A 27,330-nucleotide genomic window follows, 5' to 3' on the forward strand; every position below is an offset into this window, starting at 1 on the left:
AACGTCTCACCTATTCCTCCGACTTTGCCGCTCCCTTGACTCCTTTACCACCGTGTAGTCGAGCGGTCTGTTGCTCTCGCTCTTGGCCCGGGCGATTTGGATGAATTGACCGCCGATCCTGTCTGTAGGCCATGGCCATCTGTCAATAGCATGCTGTGCATCTTCCGCGGTTTCCATGTCGATAAAGCAGCTGGCGTGGTTGCCAGCCCGGTCTGTCTTCTTGCGATTGCTGATTCCATGTCTGGTTCGGGTGTATGATACAGAGGGTTAGTCTCAAGTTAAGCACACCTGAGTTGAGGCTGCGGTTGTGGGCTTACACTTTGAAGCCGGCGAATATCTTTAGAATTTCCTCCCGATGGTAATCCTGATCTTCAGTAGGGTCGAGCCCCGTGACGAAAATGGTCCGGTGTGATGTTGGGTTTGGCGAGGGCAGTAGCGGCTTTCTGACAGGCATGGAGCAGCTATTATCCTCTTTCTTGGGTGATGACCTACTTGGAGGCCTCGTTTCGGAAACGGGAGATATAACTTTGATAGTGGACGCAGGTCTCTTCTTTGTGATGTCAGCCCAGCTTGGTCCTGCTCTTGGTCCCGTTGCGCCCTTGACAACACCCGGATCTTTTGCTGTAGCTTTCCTTGCTTCTTGAACAGAGGTTGAGCGAGGCCGTTGTCGACAGGGCGATGCAATAGTGGCCCATGTTTTGGGTTTTGGTGTGTTGGCATTGACAGAGCTTGCTGACTGCTTTGGGGTTGGCTCGGTCGGTTGTCTAGTCGTCACTATCGACTGAGTCCAACTCTTGATGTCTTGTGGCCTGATCTCATCTAGCTGATTATCCTTGGAGACATTATTCTGGAGGCAGCTGTCGACCCCTATCTTGGTTCCGACGGAGCCAGAGCCAAGTGCATCTATGTCCTTACAGATGCCCTTCGCTGGGGCGTCCTTTTCGATACCTTCTGATGTGGAGACGGCGCTGCTATCAAAGGTATTCTCCGTCGTAATGCTAGCGCGGTCGGAGGTCGGCCTGGTGCTGCAGTTTCCTGCAACATGGCTAAGTGATGATGTGCTTGTGTTATCGGGAAGACTGCCATTCTTGGTACTCAGCAGGTCCTTCTTGGGTGACGATAACCAAGGATGTGACCTAACACTTGCAGGCGAAGCAAACCCCAAGTCATAAGCAGGCCATTCTTGGTCGATGGTGAAATCCTCGGTCAAGGTTAGATCGTCGTCGTTAGAGAGCCAACCAGTGGAGGTTGTGCGTCCGCTCAAGTCTGTTGCCGGTGAACAAAGAAAAACTTGTGGTAGCCACTTGCGCAACTCGGCTCTTAGCATCACAACGGCCCTGGAGGCCGCAGCATGAGAGACGAAATCGACCCAACACATTCCAGGACCTCCGGAGGTGCCCGTGCTGTGTATGCGCTCGATATCGCTCTTGGGTATGCCTATGGCGCCGATAAACTCTGGGACGAATCTTGTTCCATAAAAGACATTATCGACGCGAACACGCCTGCCCTCCGCAAGCGGATCACATACGTTTCTGCGATTTGATGAAGATGGGCTGGTTTGAAGTTGCCATTTGGCTTGCCGTTTCATGTAACCGCCACGGTGAAAATGTCGCTGTGGGGCACAGGAAGCATGGTTCTTGTCAGATATTGGGCTGCTGCTGAATGGTGATGCCTGTGGGTTGAAAGACATGGTGCCTTGGCCGGATATCGCAGCATGCGATGACAAGGTCCACGGCCAAAAAAAAGAAAGAAAGAGAAAAAGAACTCAGGAAAGCCAAGCTTGACAAGGTAGATGTAGTGAACGGAAAGGTTCAATAGAATCTTATGAGGCAAACGAGGGTCATGACCAAGATAAGCTGCTGTTTTACGTTTTACGGCAAGCGATGATGTTTAAATACAACAAATAAAAAGTGAATTGATGTCGTAGGTGGTCGTGCCGGATGGGTTTGGAGGAAGGGATGCCAAATTTGTGGTTCTCCGAGGCTGTGTGTTGATGCGAACAGCTGCCAGCTTTGTTTGGTTGTTTGCTTCCATTCTCACTCTTGCCTCAGGTCCAAGAGAATTTTTTCGATTGCACTTGTGACTAAAATTTTAAGGAAGGAGCACTTTCAAGGTGAAGTTGCCTTTTTGTTACTTTACTTTTATTTTTATTTGTTTTTATTACAGATGCAAGGTCTCTGCGGTCATCCGTGGCGGGGTCTAATTTTCTTTGGCTTGATGGTAGTGGAGATTGTTTCTGGCTATAGCACTTGCTAGCGCAGGAGATGCTTGGAATATGTCGTTGCAGACTTTTCAATTAGGTTTGGTCAAGAGGCATATTTGGCCAACTTGCACGCCGGTGAGCTCGGGTTCACTGTCGTATTTTTGTTTTGTGTTGTTCGGTGGGTTACGATTATGTCGCGGAGTGACGTTAACAAAAGTATACTATTTCGGGTGCATGCCAAGTTTCGTCATCTACACAGTGCATCAACTGTGCGATAGACCAGGCACCACTTCGATGAAGCACCAGTTGGATGCCGATTTCGCGCCGTTCTTTCTCTGGCTGCGGGGGTGTCTTGATGTTAGCGGGTGGCTAAACCGACCTTGGTGTGGTGTAACAGGATAATTAGATATTTAAGACGGCCAAGCGACCTCATTGAACAGGATGTGTTTAGTATTTTGTATGTCACCACAAGTTTTCTGGATTTGAGAGCTTCAAGTCACCACTACTAGCAATCGGACAAAGACTCTAGGAATTTATATCCAGTTGTACTCAAGACAACACCCACGATTTTTTTTTTTTATTCTTTATATTCTATTTTTTGCCGAGAATATAGTCAGGCACAATGTCGCATCAACAAGGTGACAGTAACTATACCATGGGGTACTCCCAGGCCACCACAACCAGCCACGCATCGCGGACTGCCGAGGAGGACGCGGGTTTCTTGCTTCCGCATCTCAAGCCTACAGACAAAATCTTGGATGTTGGATGTGGCCCGGGCACTATCACTATTGGCTTCGCGGCAATCGCACATGATGGTGAGGTCGTCGGTATCGACATCTCTGAAGAGGTCCTGGGTCAGGCACGGCAGGTCGCGGCGAAAGCCGGGTCGCCCTCAAACCTATCTTTTCGACACGGCGATGTCCTCAAGGGTCTCGAATGGATCCCCGACGGCACGTTTGACGCCGTCTACGCCTCTCAGGTTTTTCCGCATTTGCCTACCGCCGAAATGAGGGAGCAAGCACTGAGCGAAATGCGTCGTGTGCTTAAGAAGGACGGCATACTGGCCACACGCACATTGGCAGATATGCAGTGGTATCCAAGGGAATTGGACCTCAACGAGCTTGTTGGCGCGCGCATGAACAAGGCATTTGCCACCAGCGATTATGTCGGACCATGGATGCCAGCGCTGTACAGAAAAGTTGGCTTTGAAAAGATCAAGGTTGGGGCAGGAACCCGTGTGCACGCCACTGAAGAGGAAAGAAGATGGCTGGTAGGTACATTTGGCGGTCGTCTGGCACCTGGCGAGACGGTCCGGAAGAGCTGGATTGAAGCTGGAATCAGTGAGGAGGAGGTTGACAACACAAGACGTGTGCTGGAAACATGGGAAAATACTGAGGATGCATGGTACATTGGAATCCAGGCGGATATCCTGGGATGGAAATGAACCACCTTAGCAGGTATCTAAGGTACAGGTAGACACAGGGCCTCGCGTGGCTGTCTACCTACCGACAAGGTAAACACTTTGGGTACCTGGGCCTGAATGCGAAAACGCAAATTGAGGATAATGTACCTACCGTACCTGCCGTCCCTTGTGTGCCAACATGGATTTTCCAGCTATTCCATTCCGCTCACGTGTCTTGCCTGCTGCACAATATTGTCTGAGCTGCTTGCTGGCTGGCTGGCTGGCTTGGCTCCATGTCAGTTTGTGATCAAGCGCACGGACCAATCCAATTCACTCAAAGCAGTGGGGCTCTCGACTTTTTTTTTCTTTTCTAGAAGCAAATGAATCGCCACCGACCAATGGCAAAGCTCTATTTGTCTGACTGGGCCCTCCTTGTCGTCTCCTATCCTGAGGGAAAAGGAGATGGCAAATTTTGAAGCTCGCGAATCTCGTTCAATTCTTTCTGCCTTCTTGACATTCATGCTTTCCCGTCGTGTTTCTGCCCATACTCGCGGGCATTAGTGTACAACTACCCCAACTACTTTGTTTTATTCTTCTTTTTAATACGCAAATTCTCTTCTAATGCGATTTTGAGCTTGATTCACTCCAGCGAGCAGCCGCCCCAACTGCCTCGACCTCACACTCCTTTCCCGTTGTGCCCGCGCAACCCACACTAAAACCAACAAAATGCTGTCCAGGTCACGTCCCTGCCAGCGCAGCCTGGCCCTTAGGCAGCTCGCAGCTCGAAAACTTCCTCGAAGTCAAGTCACAAGCTTCCGGTCGGCTTCAGCAAAGCCGCCATCTCTCGCAGCCACCACAACCGAAGCTCAACAACAATGGAGGACAGGCGGTGCTCACGAGTGCAGCTCTCGAACCCGGGGATTCGCGACAGCTGTGGATGATATGAGGTTTGACGGCGCACCCAAGTCACATTACTCGATGCCTCCACCTAGCGTTCGACCGACAAACGCGTTATACCAGACTCAACCTTTGGCTGGCGCGAACGTGCTCAGATTGCCTGAGATAATGGCGCCCAATATGCCGAAACTGTATCAAAAAGGAACCATTCCCGGTGACTTGGCAGAAATGTTTGCAGTCTTGGACGCTTGTTTGACTATAGGAAAGCTTGACCGCGCTGGCGTCGTCCTCAGGCGCCTGAGCTCTCCCCAGCTGAGCATGATTGACCGTACCGACCTCATGGCACTACACAACATGTACCTACACGTCGCTGTCGAGCAGCTAGCTGCAAGTCCCAGTGAGGCCAAGGCAGAACATATTCAGCAGTGGTACGAAACAGAGATCCGCAAGGCAGAACTGCCGCAAACGCCCGAAACCATTGCATACGTGCTCAAGGCTGCCCTCCTTGGGGCACCCAACGAAGAAGACTGGAGGTTACGAAGAACAGTCACCAGATATATGGCCATGGCCGAAGGGGATGCCGGGCTGGAGGTGCTCTACATGACAGATATTCTCACCGACAAGGACCGCGCCTTCATTACCAAGGTCTGTCCTACATACAACATTACTATCGAGGAAGCAAAGTCGGATATGCCACCCGAGCCTTCTTCTATCGAGACAGAAGATATCAAGACACCTGATCCTATCAATCTCGCATTCCCCGAGGTCCTTCCTACTCCTCAAAAAGGAACAGGTCTCAAAACGGTCAAACGCACTCTATCTCTCTTCGGAGAGATACCGCAGGGCTACAGGATTAGAGATCTTCCGTTGCCACAACAGCGAGAGATACAAATGCGCTTGGAGCGAGACACTGTTGACGCAGCCCTCGATAAATGGCGTGAGGATAACCAAGCGTTGAACAAGATGGGACTCAATACATCAATCAACTCATCAGTGTTGAATGCGCGGCTGTACGACTGGCAGGTTGCTCTTGAGGCGCGATTGAAAGAGTACATGGTTGAAGCGGAAAATGATGATGGGACAGCCAAGGTGGTAAAAGATGAGGCGGAACGCGCCCTTGTCAGACCTTTCATGCGCCAAAGTACAGCTTCACGACTGGCTGCCATCACTATCTTGAGTGTCATGAGCTCTCTGGCTATACATGGAGCAGACAAAGGCGTGCCCATCCTCCAAACTATCACAGGCCTCGCACGATCCGCAGAAGAAGATGTTATAGCCTTCCAACGCAATCTCAGGCAGAAGAGGGAAAAGTCATTGCGGAAGATCAAGTTCGCCCGAGCCGAGGGAGCAAAAGCCCTGCCTGGCTCGAATAGTACCGACCCTACCCTTCGCATCGAAGACATCTACAACGTCAACCCAGAGGCGCCAGAACGCTGGCCTACGCAAATAAGGCTATCGCTCGCCTCTGTGTTACTTGGCGCACTAGTTGATATCGCGGCCATCACGGTGACAAAGGAGCATCCCCAAACCAAGAAGAAAATTTCGGCCGAGCAGCCGGCTTTCATGCGCAGTGTTCAGTTCAGAAAAGGCAAGAAATCTGGTATACTCGTTCCCCATAAGGAACTTGTACAACTTATGCTGCGCGAGCCACGGAAGGAATTCCTCGCGCGTCACTTGCCAATGGTTTGCGAGCCCGAGCCTTGGACGAGAATCGAAAAGGGTGGATATCTCGAGCAGCCCACTGGCCTTGTTCGCATCAAGCGTGGCGAGAAGGACCAGAAGATCTACGCCGAGGCGGCAATGGCGAGAGGTGATATGGAGCAAGTGGCCAAGGGACTTGACGCGCTTGGCAGGGTCGGTTGGAGGATTAACAAGCCGGTGCTGGATGTGATCTTGCAAGTTTGGAACTCGGGCGAGGGTATCGGCGGTATACCTCCCCTGAGTGTCAACATTGAGGTCCCTGAAGAGCCATTACCTTCCGAAGATCCGCTTGTGCGCGTCAAGTGGATCAGGGAACTCAAAAGAGTCGAGAATCTCAAGGCATCTTATCATTCTCAGCGATGCTTTACCAACTTCCAGCTCGAGATCGCTCGCGCATACAGAGACCAGACAATGTACTTCCCGCACAATGTCGACTTTAGAGGCCGAGCATACCCTATACCTATATACCTCAACCACATGGGCGCGGATCTTTGTAGGTCCATGTTGCTTTTCGACAAAGGAAAGCCCCTGGGAGAAGATGGGATCCACTGGCTGAAGGTTCATCTAGCCAACGTCTATGGGTTCGACAAGGCAAGCCTCAGCGAGCGTGCTCAGTTTGCTGTGGATCACATGGAGGACATTGTCGATTCGGCAACTAATCCATTGTCAGGGAAGCGTTGGTGGCTGGATGCGGAGGACCCATGGCAGTGTCTGGCTACGTGTAAGGAGTTGAAGGCTGCCTTCGACCTGCCCGACCCGACGCAGTACGAGTGCCATCTCCCAGTCCACCAGGATGGCACCTGCAACGGGCTTCAGCACTACGCAGCGCTTGGTGGTGATTCATGGGGAGCTCGCCAGGTCAACCTGGAGCCAGGCGATCGCCCTGCCGATGTGTACAGCGCAGTGGCGGACCTTGTCATCAAGAGCGTCGAAGAAGACATGGCCAATGGTAGCGAATATGCCGCGGCTCTCCAGGGGAAAATCAAGCGCAAGGTTGTCAAGCAAACAGTCATGACCAACGTGTACGGCGTCACTTTTATGGGTGCCAAGGCACAAGTCAAGAAGCAATTGGACGCCTTGTATCCCAACATCAAGGAGGAGACCGGCATCGATCCGATGTACTTGGCATCATACGTCGCCGCCAAGATCTTCAAAGCAATGTCGACAATGTTCAAAGGAGCGCATGATATTCAGTATTGGTTGGGCGAAATCGGCAGCAGGGTTTGTCGCGCCCTCACCCCGGACCAGATGTCACGGTTGTCCGAGGAAATGATGAGATCATCAAAACAAAAAGAGAAGGCCGCCAAGACACTGGGGACCACCGGCAACCCCGAATACGATGAGGTCTTGACGACTTACAACAAGGCATCATCATCTGAGCTACTGAGCCAGTTCAGATCGACCATTATCTGGACTACTCCGCTTCGTATGCCCGTCGTCCAGCCCTACAGGAAGGATGGACGAAAAATCATCAAGACAAACTTTCAAGAGTTGATCCTCAAGAACACAGAGCCTTGGGACCCGGTGCATAAACAGAAACAGCTGCAGGCCTTCCCTCCCAACTTTGTGCACTCTCTCGATGCTAGCCACATGATGCTGTCGGCCCTTGAATGCGATGCCAACGGGCTCACCTTCGCTGCGGTCCACGACTCCTTCTGGACGCATCCGTGTGATATACAGAAAATGAGCAACATCCTGCGCGACGCCTTCGTCAGGATTCACGAAGAGGACGTCATTGGTCGTCTAGCCGATGAATTCAAGGCTCGATACAAGGGATCTTTGACCCTAGTGAAGGTGGACGTCTCAAGCGATGCCGCTCAAGCTATTGTGGCGTGGCGCAAGAAATACCCAAAAATCACCTTTTCGGATGAGATGTTCTTGGAGAAGCGAAGGCTCGAACTTTTGGCATCAGAAGAGGCCGCCGAGCGGGAAAAGGGCAAGGCGCTCGAGACACCGGCCTCGATTTACGAGCGGCTCTCCAAGGGTAGTGAAGAGCTTGTCGACGCAGAAGACGTTCCAACCCCCTTGTCAGCGATCCCCAAAACAGCCCAACAGCTGGTCGACGGCAAAAAAGCAGTGAAAGATGATGCGGTCCTTGGAGAGCAAGAGTCGATGCAGGATCAGGAGCTTGACGAAGAGTTTGATTGTGAGGAGGCAGAGGATGCAGAGGAGGCAGAGGAGGCAGCCGATGACAATATAGACGCACCTGCCGAAGACTTGAGCGGAACAGAGAAGCGGGAGTCGACAGGGACTTCTGTGCCAAACAAATCATTTGCTTCCACGATAGCTGCCACGAAGCCCAAAACCGTCACTGCGCCACGCAAAAAAATCATCTCGATCTGGGCACCAATGTCATTCCCAGATATCCCTCAAAAGGTAAGTTCACTTCCATCTGCTTAACTGATGGTCTCTGATCACTGAAACTGACGGTGTGTGTCTATAGGGTGATTTTGACGTGACGCGACTCAAGTCGAGCAAATATTTCTTCTCCTGATTCCTTCTTCCATTCTCGGTCACGTCCGTCCGGATCGAGTGCACATCAACATACTCGGATCTCGGCTGCCACCGGCTCATAATCTCTTCGCATACATAAAATCTGCTGCATGTTTTGTGTCATTTATTGTCTGTAAGCAGGCGTTAGGTGGTTCTTACTTGTTTTCTTCTTCTTTTTTGGTTTCAAGCATATTTCCTTTTCCCTATTGGCTGGTTGACTGCCACCAGGTCCAATGTATAAATGCAGTTCAGCTTGTTTTTCTGCTGGTTTTCTTCAGAAGACAATGGAGCCGCACGTTACAAAAATCATAGGTTGGAGTTGTATGAGGTTTTTGTTTTCAAAAGAATAATTTCCTTTTTTTGTCATATTTCCCGCCCAACCTGGCACTTTATGCCTTGGGTTCTTCAAACTTTCTGTATTTTATTGGTGCTGTCTTTGGGCACCCTGGGGCGAGTTGAAGGAGAATCGGGAGCCTGTTTACCCGAGACTCGGCTTACTGCTTCACGTGGTTGAGGTTGAAGCGGAACTGGGCCACAGAAAGCCTCCTGCTAAGTCTCTTTAGAGATAGAGGGGATGTACAACAACACTACGGTATATATTGGTATAGAGATATCACTTATTAAATGATCAGTCTCACACATAACCCTCTTGTCTTGGATTTCTTTTATATTGTGCATTCCCATATATTTCCTTTTTATAGGGCACATATTGTTGTTTAGGTTTTTCCCTCAGCCACTGCTCAATTGATATTGGGCTTTAACCTGCCAAATTCTGCTATTAAGAACACGCCAGAAAAAACAGGCCTGAACTGCCGTGTCTATTCTTAGTTATGTAAGTTTGACGCGCAAGATCCCCAAGACCTGTCTATACACGGTCGACCTGAATTAACAAATCGGCGTCATGTTTCCGCCTCCGAAACCAATCAGCTAAACTAGGTGTTACCATCAAATCAAGGGCTAAAATTTGCCGAATTCAAAAAGCCACTGTCTACTTGGGTACCGGAATCCGGAATTCTGAGGCTGAGGGAGAAGACTATCTGCCCAACAAAGTAACAACCACACTCTCAGCCGCTCTGACATGTTTTCTGGGAGTCGTTGCAATATAAGTAGCCAACCAGAAAACAGTGAACATTATCGATCTCGACCCCCGTTACCTGGCTCCCGGATACAGTTCAAAACGGGCTGAAGGTTTTCTTTTGACTCGGCAAAACCTGACTTCTTGCTACTTGGCATTCTGTTTGATCTCCCTCCCAATTCTGAGCTTCTCAAAGCAACTCTACCGTGACGCCACCCTTCTCACCGGACGTCATGTCTGCCGTCCTCATCACACTCTATTTGGTCGCCGCAACGCTCGCCAAGCCCCTGTGTCCGGTCTGGGGCCACATGTACCCAAAGGTGGGCGTCAGGGCGCTGTCGACGCACCGAGCCATCGAACAAGCGTCGCAGTCCCTGTCAGCCCTGATTCAGCAGCACTCGATGGGACAGAGGGGAGCGGCGGCGGTGGGGCTTCTGCCAACTACTCGTACGCCATCGAGGTGTTTACGGTGCTGGTGCTGCTGGCCGTGGTTGGGGAAGCGGTCTGGAACGACTCCATCACCAAGTACGTGCCCGAGGTGGCGGCGCTGGTGGAGAAGGCGGCGGACGTCCCGGCAGAGTCGACATGGAGTCCTGACTGGGAGGAGATTACGATTGGAGCATTGGCTGGGCAGACCTTGGGTATCAGGAGAGACTGTCAGTTTTTTTTTTTCTCTCTTGTCTTGTTGTGGATGCAGTGACACGGGCTCCGTTGAATAAAAATGCTGATTTGGCGTGACTCGTCAAAGATCGCCGTTGTTAGAGTTAACCTGGGGCGGACCCGCCAAGTCCGAGAACCTTATGAACCTGGGCTTCTCTCCCTTGAACAATGAACAGTTCCCAGATGCCACCGTGAGGGACCGGCCCGCGGTGTACCAGAGAGCGTGAGGCGGCGTTCCTTTCCCCCCTCCACAGAGATCGCTGTACATGCAAATATGCAATCAGGTGGTGGAGATGTACTGGCCATCCCGTCTGCGCCGTCGTCGTAGATTGGTCAATAATCCAAAAGATCCTGCAGTACCTGCGCGTTGCAGATACCTCGTCGGGTCCCAATTATAAGGCGTGTCACCCGACCGTGACATGAGGCAGAGCCACGCAAATAGGCCACGTTGGAATTAACAATTTTGTATAAGAATTTATAAAAAGGCAGCCATGCCAACCGGAACCGTGGACCTTGTGACATTGGAACCCCTACATCACCAGACCGTAACACTGATCACTGACCACCGACACACCAGGGTAACACCCTTCATCCACGTCGCGTCAAGCTCAGCAACTTTGTTTGCTTTCTTTCCTCTCCTCAGAGTAGAATCCTCGTCGAGGTGCCAATAGACTAGCTTCCGTGCTATGCCTACCCTGGCCGTGACAAAATACTTTAATTTGAAGATTACGGTGCTAAATTTATATTCACTCGAAATTAATGCCCCAAACTGGGTCATAACTAACTGTACACATGATACCTCAAGCCCCTTAATAAATCGGGACCCTCTGCTACATCGGGAGGCCCGTGCTGAAATTTTAAACCGATTAACAGCTTATAGGATTTTATAAATTACGCATAAATGCAAGATGCGGTTTCACGAATCCCCATATTTTTTGGGGGTGATGGCCCTCCCATATGCCAAGACTTTTGGATCGGTTACTCTCTGGCTACAGCGATAAAATATTGTATACCATGTAGTGTAAACTTTTAATCGAACATCCGTGTAATACGAAAGTGTTTGACCCACACTAGTACCTGAATCGGGGAGATAGAAATGTGAAAAATCTCCGATGAAAGATTTCCAGCATCGATTAGAATAATCTGTTTCAGCCAAGCTTATTATAAAACCGCCAAGAATGTCAAATATTATTTTTATAGCACACGTGAACATTTTACAGTAATGCAACCTTAGACACCGTTTATGGTAAGCTCGATGTGTGATTTTATGTGTAACATTGTTATACCCAAATAATATAAATAGGTTATTAAACCCTTTTTTTTCAAAAGATGTTATTTTCGCCCCATCTTTTTTAAGCAGCTTCCGATTTCAACCCCCAGCCGGTTTCAATAAACTTTATAACCACTTTTCCAATTCTCTCAACAACCACTCTCCTTTTCATATCTAAGAATTTGCTGGGTCAAATTAAAATTTAAAAAAGAGAAGAAAAGAAAACCAGCAAATATGCACACCTCCTCCTTTTTTTCTCTAGTGGTTTCCATTACGGGCGTTCTCGGCGACAACATTACGTTTGGCACAGGTTCAACAGGTGGGCGGTGCTGCGATCACGGTGTTTCGGATCCCTCCGAAACATGCAAAAAAAAGGGTTTAAACTCTTATGGTGTAAGTACTTTTTATGTTTTCATTAATGAAAAAAATAAATATAGTATTAACCTTTTCTTTCCTTTCTTTTTTTATAGTGCACCGATTGGAGCTACTCGGCCAAGGATGGAGGTGATTTCCTCTACTTTCCCAAGGGTGGCTGTGATGTGGACACGGTTAAAAACTGGCCTGTTGGACGCGACGTTCTTGACTTCATCCCTGGTAGCGTTGTAACGCATTTGAAAGAGAAAACCTCTGACCTTGAGGTCGGATTTATTGGATGTGCGAATTAAGTTTATTTATAATCGGCATTCACAACTGTTGGGATAAGAGCAACTGGTGCATTTGGGTTGGAATCTGGGCTGGGATCCCTGATTAGGTTGTACAAGTAAACGAATAGATAAACATTTGAGTGTTTAATAGTTTCATGGTCGCTTTCCGGAAGGGTGACCATCCCCGGGTTTGCATTTTTGAGCGAATGCACTGGATTACGGCAAAAGTCCGAAAAAAAAAGAAAAAAAAAGTACTGTCAAAAAGTCGTTCCCACTTTATCAAGTCCCCCCTTTCCCATCACCCTCCTTCATTTGTGCCAAAAACCGCGGCTTCTCCCTCCCTTATCATCGCACCACGCCGTAACCATATACAAGGTTGGCGTTAACCTATATTTTATATTTCTCTTATTTTATGTCTGCCACATATCCAAATAATTAACTGGGCCCTTTCGCTGGATTTCATTTTTGTTTCCAAGGCAGAAATGTGCTTTGTAACACAGCTTATTAAACAACCTCACTTCGACTTTTTACTATCCTGAAAAAAGGGGGAAGGGGAGCAAAACGACACAGGACGAAACGGGCGGGAAATTTGGCAAAGAAACAGGTAAACAAAAAGGAAAACCAAGAAAAACCGACAATATTCACCAAACCATACAAGATTGGAGGAGGAAAAAGAAAAAGAAAAAAGAGAAGGGAAAGATATCAACCTGAATTGTGGGATGGGAAGGAAGGCCAAAAGGCAAAAGCCGACATGACAGAAGGCGGTTATAAATAAAGAAATCAGGGGTCGTGCCTGGGGGAAGGTGGAATGTGTCGTGGGCGTTTGATATGAGAGATAAGATAGTGCTCATTCATGCTTTAGCATCTTTCCGTAGTCGTCTTCCTTTTCCTGGATCTGAGCTCACTAGAGCGTAGTGTGCTGACTTTTATAATTTACTGAACAATGTTTTTTTTCTTCTTTTTTTTCTATTTTTGCAGAGCTGGCGGAATATGGTCATCACCAGGAGACCTCACCAAACTTGCGCGGGCAATCATGACATTGAAGCTGATGAGACCGTCCATGACCCGTCGCTGGCTGCGGCACAAGTCATTCGGTTCGGATTCGCGATCAGGTGTTGGCGAGCCATGGGGCGTTCGTCAGATCCCTCTGTATTCGTTGACAAATAAGTTCCAATAGCGAAGAATAAAGTCCAAAGACCGCATCTACAAGAATAAAAGCAAACAAGCGTATCACACATATGCAGACTCGACCTACCAATACGTCACGACCTTCAATAAAGCTAGCCAAATCGGCAACTATGGTATCGTGCTGTCCATGGTCCCCGAGCTCGGAATCCGTATCAACATCGCCGCGGCCTGCAACTTCTCCGCCAACATCAACATGGCACTGGCCGACACGCTAGCCAACTCCTCTATCCAGCCCTTGCTGGACGTCGCCAATCGTACCTACGGCGGCTGGTACCGGCACCAAACCCTGAGTTCGTCGCTGCTAGTGACCGGTCACCCTGTCAACCCAGGCCTCGAGATCAGCAGCTGGGCCGTACACGACCGACTGGGTGACTTGGATCTCGCTCTCCGGGACCACGTATGCCTCGCAGGCGTTGGACCAGTTTTTATTTGAGCTGAACTCTGAAGAGGAGTTTGTTGGGGTTTGCAACCCTGCTTTGAGGATTACGCTCGAACATGTCGGGTGGGATGTTGGAGTGGGTGGTGGTGGTGTGGCTCCTATTGCGCCGCCGACGGTGGAAAATGAGACCTGGTCCAATACGAGATTGAGGACGTCATGAAAAGGAACAATCTGCTGGATGTACGTGTGCTGCATTGTAGAGTGCGTTGGTCGTCATAGAGCAGTACAAATCGACTCGCATTGCAACTGTGGCTGCCTCCTCAACTTTGGGTGACATTCAAGCAGTTAGGAATCATGTGTGTAGGACGGACGAGCAACATTTTTTTTTCGAAGAAAGGAGGCAAAGCAACAAAATAATATTTCGACCAGTGCGCGGTGAAGAGAGAGTACTGACTCACATCTTCCTCACAATACCAACAAATCCCTTAACGAATGATCTACCGGAGAAGCTTCCATACTATCGAAAGTACCCAAGTCCGTCACTTCCTACCATCCAGTCACGTCACCGTTGTACTTTAATTCACCCGTGAAGAACCTGAGCAGAAAATGAAATACCCATGTTGCACATAAATCCAGCGGAGACTAGACTTCACTCTCAACCACACAATATCTTACTCACTGATCAAGTAACCAAAGCAAGAAACTCTATCACAACGAAAAGACACTTTAACTCACCGGGCGCCTGCCATAATGGCCGAAGAAAAGGCTACAGGCCAGACCTGGAACACGATTCCACCTGAGCTTCGTCTCGAAATATACAAGAAGCTGTGGTTGCCACGCACAGTGGCCATCTATCGGTGCGCACACCACGACATCAATAACTATTTCGAACGGGGACTTCTCAATCTGGCTCAGAGCCAACACCGAGACAAGTTCGAGCAGGACGTCGCCATCGACGCCCTCTCCGTAGCCTCGCACTGCCCAGCAATCCAAGTTCCTCACGAGGATCCCGTGCTCGATCTCAACCATGATCCCTATACCCCAGGAAACGGGTTCCTTTGCGGGGCTCACAACCGCTGGGATGCAAGTTGGCTGCGGCTACTCAGGGAGTCGATGCCGCAGGACGACGCCGGCACTAGCCACTCGACTCCACACAACCCATCACAACAGCTACCACCACCGCCTCTTTACAGCTACCACCACCGCCTCTTTACAGCACCACCACCTTTGCCCGCGTCGACAGGAGCACCCTCGTCCCCATCACGCTCTGGATCGACCGGGAGTCGCGCGCCGAGACGCTCAAGCACTACCGGCTCGCCTTTGCGCTGCGCGGCGGCGAGTCGCGCGTCTACTTCAACTTCCGGCTCGACACCCTCCGCATCCCCGTGCACGGCAAGCTGTGGCGGCTGGTGCAGCGCCGCGACCTGCAGGACCTCGAGAGGCTGAGGATGATCGGCACGGCCGACGACCCTTCGGGATCGCGCTCGCGCAGCGTCAACCCCGCCCCGGCGACCACGCACAACCCAGCCGAGCCGCCGGCGGCCATGGGCTCTCTCCTGCGCGCCCTCTGCCCGCGGCTGCGCCACGTGACCATCGAGCCGGCGTGGGCGTGTGCACGCAACGACCTGGCCTGGCGGCGGCACGAGATGAATGAGAACATCGTCATCTTCAACCAGCAGGAGCTGAGAGAGCTCGAGATCGGCTGTTCGTGTTGTGCGTGGAATCATGGCCACAGGCCGTGCGGCGTGCTCCTTCGGCGGCTCCACGAGCTCAGGTGGTTGGTCGACATACCGCTGATCATGCCTAGGAGCAACATGCCCTCTGAGCCGGGACTTTTGCTCACGTTTCACAGCTCGCGGCCGATAGACGACTTTGTCAATGGCGGCGACGATGGCTACGGCGTGCCCGGATATGTCAAGAGTGAAGAGGCGTATCTAGACCTGGACGAAGCCAAGGTGGCGAGCACGCTATTCCTAGATGGGCAGCACCCGCGCGCCAGCGTAGAGGAGGACTTCCACCGGCTCTGCACCATCAACGCCATGCAGTACAACCTCAAATTGGCTTTCGACTTGACTACTCACCCTGCGGGTCAGATGAACAACTCCATAGACTTCAAGTTCCAGTTTCCACCTAGTGTCTCAGACCAAAGAACAATTTTATGGGTGCGTTCATTGATCGACAGTAATCCGGATGCATCCATGTCAATGCTGCAGTATGTTCTGAAGTTGCAAATGGCTGGACAGTCGGACAGAGCTCGATCCAGGCAATACACGAATTTGTAGGAGCTTTGTTTTATGAGAACGACAGACACCACACACATTTACTGGATTTCAACCGAGATGGTCTTTTTTTTTGTTTTCCTTCTGAACACCGTGTTCGCGAACTTCGCTTGTTGAAAAGTGTTAATGATTTCCTGGGCGGCACCAGCGGCAAAGAAACCTGCATCTGAGTTGTCATCAGCCAACCTCTTTCCTGGAGGGCAGTCTTACAATTGGTACAGAATGCACGTCTTCTACCCCTTGTTTATTTTCGGAGAGAATGCCGTGGCGGGCCTTGTTAGAATTTTGCCAAGAAGAGGAGAACAGGCCGAGTTTGACGAAGACAAGACTTTGTGATTTTGGGGGGGATTTAACCAGTGCCGAACAGGGGAGATGTTAAAAATGTGAAGATTTGGAGATGCCAAGCCCTTGGCTCTTTGGCCCTTTTATATTGGGAATTTAGCACCTCATTACTTCCTACTAGCGCGAGTGTGCCCTTGACTGACTCGCCACCTGCCTTTGGGGCTGAAAGAAACTCGTTTTTTTTTTTTTTTTTTTTTTTTTTTTTTTTTTTTTCACATGTCGGTGGTGTCCGGCATGGCGGCCGGTTATGTAGAAAGTATCCAAGTTTAAATGTGGTCTGTTCGCCAGTTGGTGTTGTTGGTTGGAGTAAAATCATACGACTCATACTTGACTTTTGGCAGCCCTGCCAGCCGGTATCAGGTGGATTGGTTGTCGGTATTATTCCTATTTATCATAATTGCAGCACCCCGCAAACAGCATGTCAAAAGCTTCCCGCAAATGGCTCGCTCTCTACCGTTAGCTAGGTGCCACCAACGGAAGTCGCCTTGCATCTAATTGGGCTAAGATCAGACGCTAGCTCCCGTTGGGACACGAGGATACCTTGCGTCTCTGGACTTCTCCCCGCGAATCCCACATTCACTAAAGATGCAGACTGTGGGGAAGCTGGACTTGGCATCATAAAAATCTGGGGACAAATCACCTGGGGTTGGCTGGGTGAGAAATGTGAACCTGGGGAACTGGGGTGAGCTCATCAGGGTCTCTTCGTGCATATAACAGTCCTTCGCTGCCTTGGTTTGGATTCTCAATGTGGTTCTCGACTGACATCCTCCTTTGTCGTCGCGTCCTCACTGTCGACATAAGATCTGGACCATCAATAACTTTGTCCAAACCAACCCCCCTATTCACAACAAGAAGAAACCGGAGCCATGGGTGGAGGCACTTCAATCTGGGCGTCTCCTGACTGGAAGAAAGACCCCAGGGAGATTTTCAACTACAAGCTGTGGTTTCTCGTCACCACTGTCGCCTTTGCCGGTTTTTCTTATGGCTTCGATCATGGCAACGTCGGTGGTGTGCTCACCCTGCCGAGCTTCAGACACACCTTTGGACTTGACCAGATGAGCGCTGCCGCATCCGCAGCTAGGCAGGGAGACATTGCATCTATGAGTGAGTGAGAATTCCAGCCCACAGATGACTTCTTAGGCCCTCGACCTTTTCATAAAGCTCAACTAACATTTTTGTTCCCTCAAAGTGTCCGCTGGCGCAGCCGTTGGTGCCCTCTCGGCAGGTCCATTCTCAGACAAGCTTGGCCGCAAATGGTCCGTCTTCATGTACGGATTATTGTTCCTCGTCGGTGCAGTGATGCAGCTCATCGCCAGCCTCGACGTCTTCCAAGGCGGTCGTTTCATTGGTGGATTTGCTATCGGTGGCACCTCCGTCCTGTCTCCCATGTACCTGGCTGAATGTGCTCCCAAGACGATCCGGGGCTCTTTGACGACACTCTACAACCTCGCCATCATCACCGCCCTGGCTCTAGCTTTCTGGGTCAACTACGGAGTTAGCCGATGGAGCTACCCAGGCCTGGACACCGACGAGAGGCAGTGGCGTACGGCCATGTCGATCCAGATTATCCCGGGTGGCCTGCTTGTCATAATGGCTGCCTTCCTCATCGACTCCCCTCGTGGTCTGGTCTCCATCGGCAAGCGCGAGAAGGGACTCGAGAACCTGTGCAAGCTGCGCAAACTGCCTGCCGATCACAACTATGTTCGCCAGGAGTACCTCGAGATTTGTGCACAGGCCGATGTTGGTCAAGAGCTGAACAAGAGTATGTCATAGGCCATGAGGAGCGTACTCATTATTTGCAGACGGAGATGGAGACTGAGCTGACCATTCAATTCATAACAGACCGCACCTACCTCTTGGCCGCTCGTGATATAGTCAAGGTTCCAAGCTACCGGCGACGGTTCACTCTCGCCTGTCTCCTGTTCATCTTCCACAAGCTCACCGGTACCGATGCCATCAACTATTTTGCTCCGCAGATCTTTGCCATGCTCGGTGTGCAAAAGGGCTCCATGTCTCTCATGACGACTGGTGTTTACGGAGTTGTAAAGCTTGCCGCTAGCTTGATCTATGTGACTGTCATTGTCGATCGTGTCGGTCGTCGTTTGCCGCTGATGGTAAGTCCGACTCGCAATGGAACCAAACGGATGATCCAATTCATGCTTGGGGAGATCTGAGCTGACCCAAACTTTGTGCACCATCAATAGATTGGCGCCACCATCCAAGCAACTGCCATGCTTTACATTGCTCTTTATACCAAGTTCGCCAACCCCGACCCGAACAACGGACCGGGGCCTGGTGGCATCGTCGGAATCATCATGATCTACCTGTACGCATTCGGCTGGTCCTTCGGCCACTCGGTGGCCCCGTACGTCGTGGCGGCCGAGATCTTCCCGTCCGGCATCCGCGCCTTCTGCATGTCTTTCTGCCTGATGCTCAACTGGCTGTTCGGGTTCGGAGTTTCCAAGGCCACGCCCGTCATGATGGAGTCGATCGGGTGGGCCACATTCCTGGTCTTTGCCGTCATCACCTACGCCGGTGTGGTCTTTGTCTACTTTTGCCTGCCCGAGCTCAAGGGCCGCAGTATCGAGTCCATGGACGATCTCTTCGAGCACAGGCTCTGGGAGATGTTCCGGTGGGCCTACCCCAGCGAGGAGGAGAAGATCCGCAAGGACGTGCAGCAGGCCATGCTGGACGAGAGCAAGGGTGTGGTCGAGCACAGCGAGAGGACGGTTGGTGAAGAGTCGGACGGCACCGGAAACCAGCAAGCGCCACCCAAGGTGTAGAGTGTTTTCTGTATGGTTACGGTTAATGCCTTTTTGTGTCAAATATGTATTTATGCAAAAGAAAAGTTGGATTATCCAACCTTGGAAGCGGTGCACAATGTAACGATTTCAAATTGACGATGTTCTCAAGACAGATCAAGTAACAAAGGCGGGGTACGTATTCCAGCGCCAACCCTTCGCTTTGTCCCGCTAGGTAAGGTTGTGAGGGGCCTGTATATTGGCAACTTTTGCAGAGAAATCCCTTGCTGCCTTGGTATCAAGTCGTGCAGTTGAGGAAGGAGCAAACTGACGTAAACCCCACCTTGCCCCTTTTTTCGCACTTTGTTGTAAATGTTGCTGCATTTTTTTTCATTAGGATTCGACACTTGTCAGGTCCAGCACCCAAGACCAAGCAAGCCAAGGTATGCTTTTGCTTTTCTCAACCTCAAGATTTCGTCATAAATATCTCCTACATGAGGTCTCCACCGGCTAACCAATCTCTTCAAGTACCACGCAGAACTCTTTCCAATCATGGAATTAGCGGTCTCGGCGGTATGGTTGTCCGGGGTTGGATCGCCTGTCAACCTGGTCTCCGCACGCACTGGGCCAGAAAAGGAAATTCCGCCCAAGTTACAATTGCCCTCCGACGTTGATGCAAAGAACTTTTGGTGGGTAACAGTAGGGCGGACAGCCAATAGTCGAACAAATTCCTACAAGAGTGCACCTTATATCTTGAAATGACGCTGACGATTTGTAAGCACCTCACAGCTTCACGAGTGATTGTCGTCGATAAGGCCTAGGCACATGGCCCAGCCTAGTTAGAGTCTCATAGGACAAACTGATTGATTTGAGGAGGTGTGTAGGCGGGTGTTGAGGAAGTGTTTTGGAGGTATAAAATATCGAAACCTGTGTGTTGCCGCCCTAATTCGACAGGGAAGCCCTCCAAAATCAATATCGGTACCAACCTTAACCATTTTTTTTTTTCAAAATTTTGATTTTGTGCTTATTTGCATCTGAAAAGCGGCGCGCTCTGCCAACATGGACCCCCACACTGCCATATCCCTTTTCTCCATAGAGAAGTCCCAGAAGCCTATATCGTCGAGAGACCAGAGCCCGCTTCCCCCCGCAAAAGCACACTCACGATCACCCCCATCCGCATCACAAGCATCAGAACCCATTCCTCTCCAGGATCTCGGGACCTCTCCCGACGCAGCGGATACCAATGACCAGAAAATTCCAGATTCGGACCTTGAACGGAGCCATATCGGATCTCCAGTCAACGGGAACACCAACACAGCGACGGCCACAGAGACCCTCCAGACAGTTTGGGACCCCTACATGAACCGCTTCCGTCTCATCTCGGGCTCGCTCATAAACTTCGCCAATGGACTCAACGACAGCGCCCCTGGCGCCTTGATCCCAACCATCGAGCAGCGCTTCGGCATCGGCTACGCTGTCGTCTCGCTCATCTTCGTCGCCAATGCGCTCGGCTTCGTCGCGGGGGCGTTCTGCATCGACAGCATCCGCACCAGGCTGGGCACCGCTCGTGGCCTGGTGCTGGCAGATGCCCTGCGCGCCATTGGTTACCTGGCCATCACCTGCTCGACATTGACGCCATTTCCCGTCATTGCCTGCGCCTTTTTCCCGATAGGTTTCGGTATGGCTATCAATATATCCACAACCCAAATCTTTTGTGGCTCGCTGCGGTCGGGGACCGCTCTTCTCGGCATCATTAACGGCGCATACGGCATCGGCGGCACCGTAGGTCCCCTAATCGCCACGTCCATCGTCACGGCCCCCGGCGCTACCACAGACGCATGGTCGAGATACTACTTCATCACCATGGGTCTGGCTGTCTTCAACGGCGTTTTCGCCTACATCTCGTTTCGTCACTATGAGCCAGAATCAGCCCAACCTGTCCAGCAGGCGCCAAACGACAGCGTCACAATACCGCCCAAAACCACCCCCGGTCTAGGCACTATGCTCCAAGCCCTCCGCAACCCCGTAATCCTCGTCTGCGCCCTCTTCAGCTTTGCCTACCAGGGTGCCGAGGTCTCCATCAGCGGCTGGGTCATTTCGTTCCTCATCACGGCGCGCGGCGGCGACCCCGCTTCGGTCGGTTACGTCACGGCAGGTTTCTGGGCTGGAATCACAATCGGCCGGCTGCTGGTAGCGGCGCCGGGTTTGAGCACCCGCGTCGCCGGACGCGAGGTCCGCTTCGTCTTCGTCTGCACCTTTGGCTCCGCCGTCTTCGAGGCGCTCGTCTGGGCCGTGCCCAACGTCATCGGAAATGCCGTGAGCGTCTCCATAGTCGGGCTGCTTCTGGGTCCCGTCTACCCCTGCGGCGTGACCGTGTGGCTCCGGTTGATGGGCCGCCGCGAGAGGCTGAGCGGCATGGGGGTCATCACTGCGTTTGGGAGCTCGGGAGGTGCCGCCGCACCGTTTACGACCGGGCTGTTGGCGCAGGTGGCTGGGACTTTTGTGCTACACCCCATCGCGATTGGGCTTTTTGGTATTATGGCGGTTTGTTGGTGGTGGTTGAACAGGGAGCGCAAGCGTGTTGAGTAGGTGGGAAGGGGCATCTTCAAAGTCGGCTGTCAGTGTCAGCTCTGCGTGGACCACTCCAAGTCGATTTATTTTTCTTATTCGTTTCTTATTCTATCATGGTCTATCGTAACGGAATATCGCTCACTATAGCAAAAGGAGTAGCCGTCAGTTCTAACAATAACGAAATCCAATGCAGTCTCTATACCGTCTGCACTCCGATTTCATGTTGTTTGTGTGATCAATCCTGTTTATATCCTTCAATCAAACTTCTTTGCCACATCCTTGACGCTCAACTTGCCATCTGACAAGTCCTTGACTGTCTCTAGGATAGATGAGAAGTCGGAGAACGTTGTGTAAGGCACCTTCTCGGTCTCGCAGAACTTGACGAGGTCTAGAACAAGATGGTTAGCCATGTCATGGTGTAAGACGGTCGCCTGATCTCTCCATCAAAAACACTTACCACGGCCCTCTTTGGCAAACAGCAAGTCTGTCTCCTTGGCAGCAGACAGATCCGACACGCCATCACCAGCGTACAACATGATTGGCCTCTCCTTGAGGCTCGAGTATTTGCGAATCTCAATCGACTTGTCGTGGCCAAACCCGCTTCACCACACGAAACAGACAGGTCAGCAGCATGATCCCTGGTCGCATTCCCCACCACAGCATAATACGAACTCAAAAAGGTTAAGCTCTCACCTGTCATCATGAAACACAATCTCCCAGCCATTGGGCTCATCCATGGTAGCTTTTCCCTTGCTGACGGCGACGTCGTTGCTCACGATCTGGATGTTGCTCACGGCCTCCTCCCCAATCAGCTTCCGGAGCAGGGCCTGGATGATGGGCCGCATGCCGCCGCTCAGGATGACGATGGGGACGTTGTTGTCGCGGCACCACTCGTAGAAGCGGGCAAACGCCGGGTCGAGTTCGACGTTCTCGAGCAGCAGGTCGACGCACTTGTTGAAGGGCACGGGGACCGACTCCAGCATGCCAGTGAAGACGTCGCGGAAGTCGACGCGGCCCTCGAGCACGTCAATGTTGGCCGCCCGCCGCTTCTCGCGGCCGTAGCCGAGGTTGTCCGTCAGCCAGTCGTTGGAGTCCTGTACCGTTATTGTTCCGTCAAAGTCCGTGAAGAAGATGATCTTGGGTTGAGTTCGGAGGGCTGGAAGCTCATCCGTCGGTATTGTAGAGCCCATGATGAATTGTTGTTTGCTTGCTGCTGCACTTTGCTTTGTGTATGCGATAAATGATTACCAGCACAAAAAATCAATTCTACGTTATTCGTGGCTGTAATGGCTGGCGAATGCAATGTTTGCTGAAACAGCAATCAGTAAACAAATACAAGTGTTATTCCCAGTAAAACCCAGATATCAAGAAACTTACCTTATCTCTTCCTAGAATCAATTTGAAAGCCCCTCCGTCATCTGGAAAATTCAATAGGCTCCGCGTGGCGGCACAATCACATCTGAGTGGTCCTCTGGCGAACTCAGGCAGAAGACCCGACCGCTGGTTCCGCGGGGCAACGGGCGCTACGTCAGATTTCCTGCCGCCATCCCGCCTTCTGCGGCTTGTCCGCTCCGGTACCGGGGTCTTGGAAGTGGGGCGGACCTTACCGTAAAGATTCAAGACTGCAGAGAACTGAGAAGCGAAAAAGAAATAGAAAAAAAAAAAAAATTGAAAGGCGTTTCGAGGTGTGACACGCCGCCGACGACGAAATTTATCTACAATTTCTACACTTGCCATTGATGCTAGACTGCCAACCAAAACTTCTTGTCCTTCATCGACAGGCCGCATGCTAAATAATTGAACGTTTCCATCTCGGTGACCTCACGAGAAAAAGAGAAAAAAAAAAAAAAAACCTACCTTACTCAACACATCAATTTCGCACTCATCATAAGGCTGCTGCTGCCCTAATGTTCCATGATCCCCAGTGACGAAACCGCACGCCTATCTGAAACTGGGTGATGAATTATCCACACCGGATCCATGTCTGCAAAACGTCGCATCTACACAGCCCAACCACGCACTGCTATGCCATGCTCACAGCATCTCGGGAATTCGAATAACATTTTTCCGAAGCTTGGGTGGCCTTCGGTCAAAGTTACGATTGCCGTCATTTGTCATCATCGCGAAGACTTGATCAAGCTCTTGTGGATTACTTCTTCCCCTGCGATCACATTTTGCTTCAGATCGTAGATCTCACGTTCTAGAGTACAGGTCCCCCATTCGAACCATTTGGCTGGACCGCCAAGGCACGGGATAAGCATTGATTTTCATACTTTGACACCTACTTCCTTGCCACCGCTCCAGTTCTCTTCATCATAATGCACGGTTCGGATCATATTGACTCCCAAAGTATTATCAATCCCTCGGCTTGTTAGGTCGGTCTCATCGCGTCCCGACAATTGGTATGGATGAACTTGTATGATCTGCATCATCGCCCGGAACAAAGTAACAAACATAAACTTGGATCTTTTCTTTTCCGCACTCCCGAGGAGCTGGAAACAACGATTACTATTGCAGTCCCGACGAGTCCATTGCCAGAATACGTCGNGGGGGGGGGGGGGGGGGGGGGGGGGGGGGGGGGGGGCATGAGTACATTGTCCTTGGTGGCTTCGAGGTATCAGGAGTAGTATTGCGCGGTTATAATTGCATTTTCTTGACCAGATCGCGAATACCTCGAAAAGATTCACTCTAGTCCATACCCTAATGGGTTATCAAGGCGTGGAGCTGAAACTCGGTAAGCAGCATCAAGAGACAAAACTTTTTGGTATTGACTTTGTGATACAGCTTCAGCCATCAAGTGCACGCAGCCGAGATCTACACCATACATACCTAATTCGATGGAAAAATGAAAGCAACGGCGCAGATGGTTGGAGAGCATCCGCCCAAGTTGTCCAACCACAGTACTCGTCAACCCCAGCCTCGTTCCCCAGGTTGAGGCGTCAAAGGTCGGTATTGAGGCCGCCACTACGCGTCATAGTTTGAACCATGCAACTATTAGCATGAACACATGTATTAGATGGAGAAGACTTCGGCCCGGGATACTCGTATTGCAAGTTGCATGTCTGCGCCCCAGCTGGGAGTTGCTTGTCGCTCGCTGCGTCTTGGGGGCGAGATGTCGAGGGCGATTAAAATCGATTGGTCTAAAAGTATAACTGATTTGCGCCCCCGTGTCATGCAATCTCGTGTTAATCCACGCGGCGTCCAAGTCATCGCGGTCAACTGCATTGAATATTTAATTTGATCTTAAAATAATAAGCATGAACATTCGCTATGTGGGTTGCACGAGATAAACAGGATGCCAATTTAGAACTTGAACATGATAACGCATAGAATCCCACCAAAATAACCACCCTAAAAACAAAAAATATCTAACCGGCGATCTGGGCTGAAAGCGGCGTGAGATATGGATAATAATTTCCCATAGACAGCTGTGCAGTCGTTGGGCGAAACTCGGATAAAGTGGTTGCAGGAGATCTCAGGGTGTTAGGATGACTCTTTGCAATTGCATTCGGCGTTTCATAGTCTACCCGCACTATAGTAGATTTGCCGGGATCATGCCACGCATTGGGGATATCCCGGAGTGTGGGTGGCACCTTGGGTTCGCCTCCGTTTCATGAACCTGGGGCGCCTTACTCGGGTCACCGGCCGGGCGATGAGAATAGCAACTGGACTTCTATTATTTTGTCGTCAATTCCCCCCATCATTCTTTTTCCCCCTCTTGCGCTTTTGGAGTGCACTCATCCAACCCACGGGAAGTTGACAGACTGGAACATCGAAAAATAATATTTTCGACCAAACCACAACTCGCAATGAAGTCAACCATCTTTACACTTGCTGCGGCTGTAGCCCCGGTGCTGGCGAGCGTACCACCGGCCGAGTTCAAGTTTCCCGCCGCTGATAACGAGCTGAGTGTGGCATTCACATGGAGCGGCCAAACCAGGACCGTGTCGGCAGGCCAGCTGTTTGGCAGCAACAGTAAGCGCAGAAAACTATGATGCATATTCGGCCAATCTTTTGCAGAAAGCTAACCGTTGGACCCCACGACAAATGAAGTCACAAGCCAGCAGCCTGAGATTGCAGTGGACCAGAAAAAGTACCAAGCCCTAGCAGACTACACGGGCGAATACATCATTGTCATGATCGACCCAGATGCGCCATCGCCCCAAAACGCAACGCTGCGGTCCATCCTGCACTGGCTGCAGACCTCAGCCACGGCGCAGACCACCATCGGGTCCAACAGCACGCTCTCCGGCCAGATGGCACTGCTTCCCAAGTCAGGACAAAAGGCCCAGGCCCAGTACGCGCCGCCCGCGCCGCCACCCACGTCGGCCGCGCACCGCTACATCATCTACGCGTTTGCGCAGCCGAGCAACTTCAGCATGCCCCGTGCCTTTTCCAACTTTAGCTCCACGAACCGCGCCGGTTTCAACATCGACAACTTTGTCCGCGACGCCAACCTGGGCAAGCCGCTGGCCGCCGAGTACTTTTACGTGTCGCGGCAGTCCAACGTGCCGGGCACCTTTGTCGACCAGCCGGGCGGCTCGTACCCCGGCGGTAACGGTAACGCCATCTTTGCGGCCAACCAGACGAAGCCCGCCAGCTCGTCTTCGGGATCGAGCAACAGCAGCAACAGTACGAAACCGGCAACGACGTCGTCCTCCGGCAGCAGTGGTGGTAGCTCCGTCGGTAGCGGTGGTACCACCTATACACCCTCATCTACACCAGGCAACGCAGCCGGCAAGCAGTCTGTTGGTCTGGGTGCTTTGTTGGTGGTTGGAGTTGTAGGACTTACTATGTTGTTGTAGATTCGTCTACGAAACTTGTAGAAACCTTCATTTTCGGTGGTAGATTTGACAGAAATTAATGTTGTTCTTACCATCACACAATTTTCTTTCTTTTTTTTCTTCTTTTCTCTTCTTCACAGTAATTACTTAAAGGCTGGCCGTTTTTGACGGCCAGGGCTTGGCAAAAGAATTTTTTTTTTTCCTTTTCAATTTCGTGGCCCTTTTGGTATTCGTGATTCAACACGTTTGCGTGACTCCTAACGCTGAATTATCTGGCCTTTGGGGTCGGCCACTTACTATTATGAGCTGTAATGGCTATGGTGACGGTATTCATGCAAGGGGCTTTTAGCGACCGGCATTTACAGGTGCCCAAATGCTATTGGTTATATGCAGCGACCGTGTGGTATGTAAGATTATTAAGGCCCTGGGAACATAAAAATAGTTCCTCCCTTACTGGATCAAAGTCAGGGCTCTAGCGGACCCCAACGAGGGGCTGAGCAGCAAAACAATTACAGGGCAGGTAAGGCTGGCTGATCGGTGGTTCTTGAACTGTTATCCCGCTCCGAGAACAGAGCTGGAAGACCTAGAATTTGATGGGATATTCTATCGAAAGAGCGGTCCGACTTGCCTGGCTTCATTCTAGGTACGGAGGGTTTTCTTCTTCTTTTTTTTTTTTCTCTCTCTCTCTCTCTCTTTTTTTT

At 51.0% G+C, this 27,330-nt stretch overlaps 10 protein-coding genes across 10 annotated transcripts; 8 read left to right on the plus strand and 2 right to left on the minus strand.

The window, feature by feature from the left end:
* Positions 1–6: 6 nt before the first annotated feature.
* PgNI_07345 (uncharacterized protein) lies at positions 7–1,690 on the minus strand (the record flags this gene model as incomplete). The annotated part of the gene is made up of 2 exons (XM_031127359.1): positions 7–241; positions 318–1,690. The coding sequence occupies 2 exons, from the start codon at positions 1,688–1,690 to the stop codon at positions 7–9; spliced, it is 1,608 nt and encodes a 535-aa protein (XP_030981509.1).
* A 1,135-nt stretch (positions 1,691–2,825) lies between these two features.
* PgNI_07346 (uncharacterized protein) lies at positions 2,826–3,647 on the plus strand (the record flags this gene model as incomplete). The annotated part of the gene is made up of 1 exon (XM_031127360.1): positions 2,826–3,647. One exon carries the CDS (start codon positions 2,826–2,828, stop codon positions 3,645–3,647), a length of 822 nt encoding a protein of 273 aa, XP_030981512.1.
* A 449-nt stretch (positions 3,648–4,096) lies between these two features.
* On the plus strand, positions 4,097–9,311 carry PgNI_07347 (uncharacterized protein). The gene is made up of 2 exons (XM_031127361.1): positions 4,097–8,579; positions 8,647–9,311. The coding sequence occupies exons 1-2, from the start codon at positions 4,332–4,334 to the stop codon at positions 8,695–8,697; spliced, it is 4,299 nt and encodes a 1,432-aa protein (XP_030981511.1). The 5' UTR covers positions 4,097–4,331; the 3' UTR covers positions 8,698–9,311.
* Positions 9,312–11,935: 2,624 nt separating this feature from the next.
* PgNI_07349 (uncharacterized protein) lies at positions 11,936–12,366 on the plus strand (the record flags this gene model as incomplete). Its single annotated transcript, XM_031127362.1, has 2 exons — positions 11,936–12,094; positions 12,172–12,366. The coding sequence occupies 2 exons, from the start codon at positions 11,936–11,938 to the stop codon at positions 12,364–12,366; spliced, it is 354 nt and encodes a 117-aa protein (XP_030981517.1).
* A 1,012-nt stretch (positions 12,367–13,378) lies between these two features.
* PgNI_07350 (uncharacterized protein) lies at positions 13,379–14,132 on the plus strand (the record flags this gene model as incomplete). Its single annotated transcript, XM_031127363.1, is given in 3 exon segments — positions 13,379–13,481; positions 13,590–13,930; positions 13,944–14,132. The coding sequence occupies 3 exon segments, from the start codon at positions 13,379–13,381 to the stop codon at positions 14,130–14,132; spliced, it is 633 nt and encodes a 210-aa protein (XP_030980894.1).
* Positions 14,133–14,662: 530 nt separating this feature from the next.
* Positions 14,663–16,194, plus strand: PgNI_07351 (uncharacterized protein; the record flags this gene model as incomplete). Its single annotated transcript, XM_031127364.1, has 2 exons — positions 14,663–14,999; positions 15,083–16,194. 2 exons carry the CDS (start codon positions 14,663–14,665, stop codon positions 16,192–16,194), a joined length of 1,449 nt encoding a protein of 482 aa, XP_030980895.1.
* Positions 16,195–17,009: 815 nt separating this feature from the next.
* PgNI_07352 (uncharacterized protein) lies at positions 17,010–19,445 on the plus strand. Its single transcript, XM_031127365.1, has 4 exons — positions 17,010–17,637; positions 17,723–18,295; positions 18,376–18,647; positions 18,738–19,445. The coding sequence occupies exons 1-4, from the start codon at positions 17,400–17,402 to the stop codon at positions 19,314–19,316; spliced, it is 1,662 nt and encodes a 553-aa protein (XP_030980892.1). The 5' UTR covers positions 17,010–17,399; the 3' UTR covers positions 19,317–19,445.
* Positions 19,446–20,333: 888 nt separating this feature from the next.
* On the plus strand, positions 20,334–21,863 carry PgNI_07353 (uncharacterized protein; the record flags this gene model as incomplete). The annotated part of the gene is made up of 1 exon (XM_031127366.1): positions 20,334–21,863. The coding sequence occupies one exon, from the start codon at positions 20,334–20,336 to the stop codon at positions 21,861–21,863; it is 1,530 nt and encodes a 509-aa protein (XP_030980893.1).
* On the minus strand, positions 21,004–23,309 carry PgNI_07354 (uncharacterized protein). Its single transcript, XM_031127367.1, has 4 exons — positions 23,223–23,309; positions 22,539–23,154; positions 22,303–22,445; positions 21,004–22,233 (listed from the first exon to the last, which is right to left on the minus strand). Exons 2-4 carry the CDS (start codon positions 23,033–23,035, stop codon positions 22,100–22,102), a joined length of 774 nt encoding a protein of 257 aa, XP_030980890.1. The 5' UTR covers positions 23,036–23,154; positions 23,223–23,309; the 3' UTR covers positions 21,004–22,099.
* Positions 23,310–25,488: 2,179 nt separating this feature from the next.
* Positions 25,489–26,928, plus strand: PgNI_07355 (uncharacterized protein). Its single transcript, XM_031127368.1, has 2 exons — positions 25,489–25,820; positions 25,899–26,928. Exons 1-2 carry the CDS (start codon positions 25,655–25,657, stop codon positions 26,648–26,650), a joined length of 918 nt encoding a protein of 305 aa, XP_030980891.1. The 5' UTR covers positions 25,489–25,654; the 3' UTR covers positions 26,651–26,928.
* Positions 26,929–27,330: the final 402 nt, after the last annotated feature.

Source organism: Pyricularia grisea (assembly GCF_004355905.1).
Source record: "Pyricularia grisea strain NI907 chromosome Unknown Pyricularia_grisea_NI907_Scaffold_4, whole genome shotgun sequence".
NCBI classification, from domain to species: Eukaryota; Fungi; Ascomycota; class Sordariomycetes; order Magnaporthales; family Pyriculariaceae; genus Pyricularia; species Pyricularia grisea.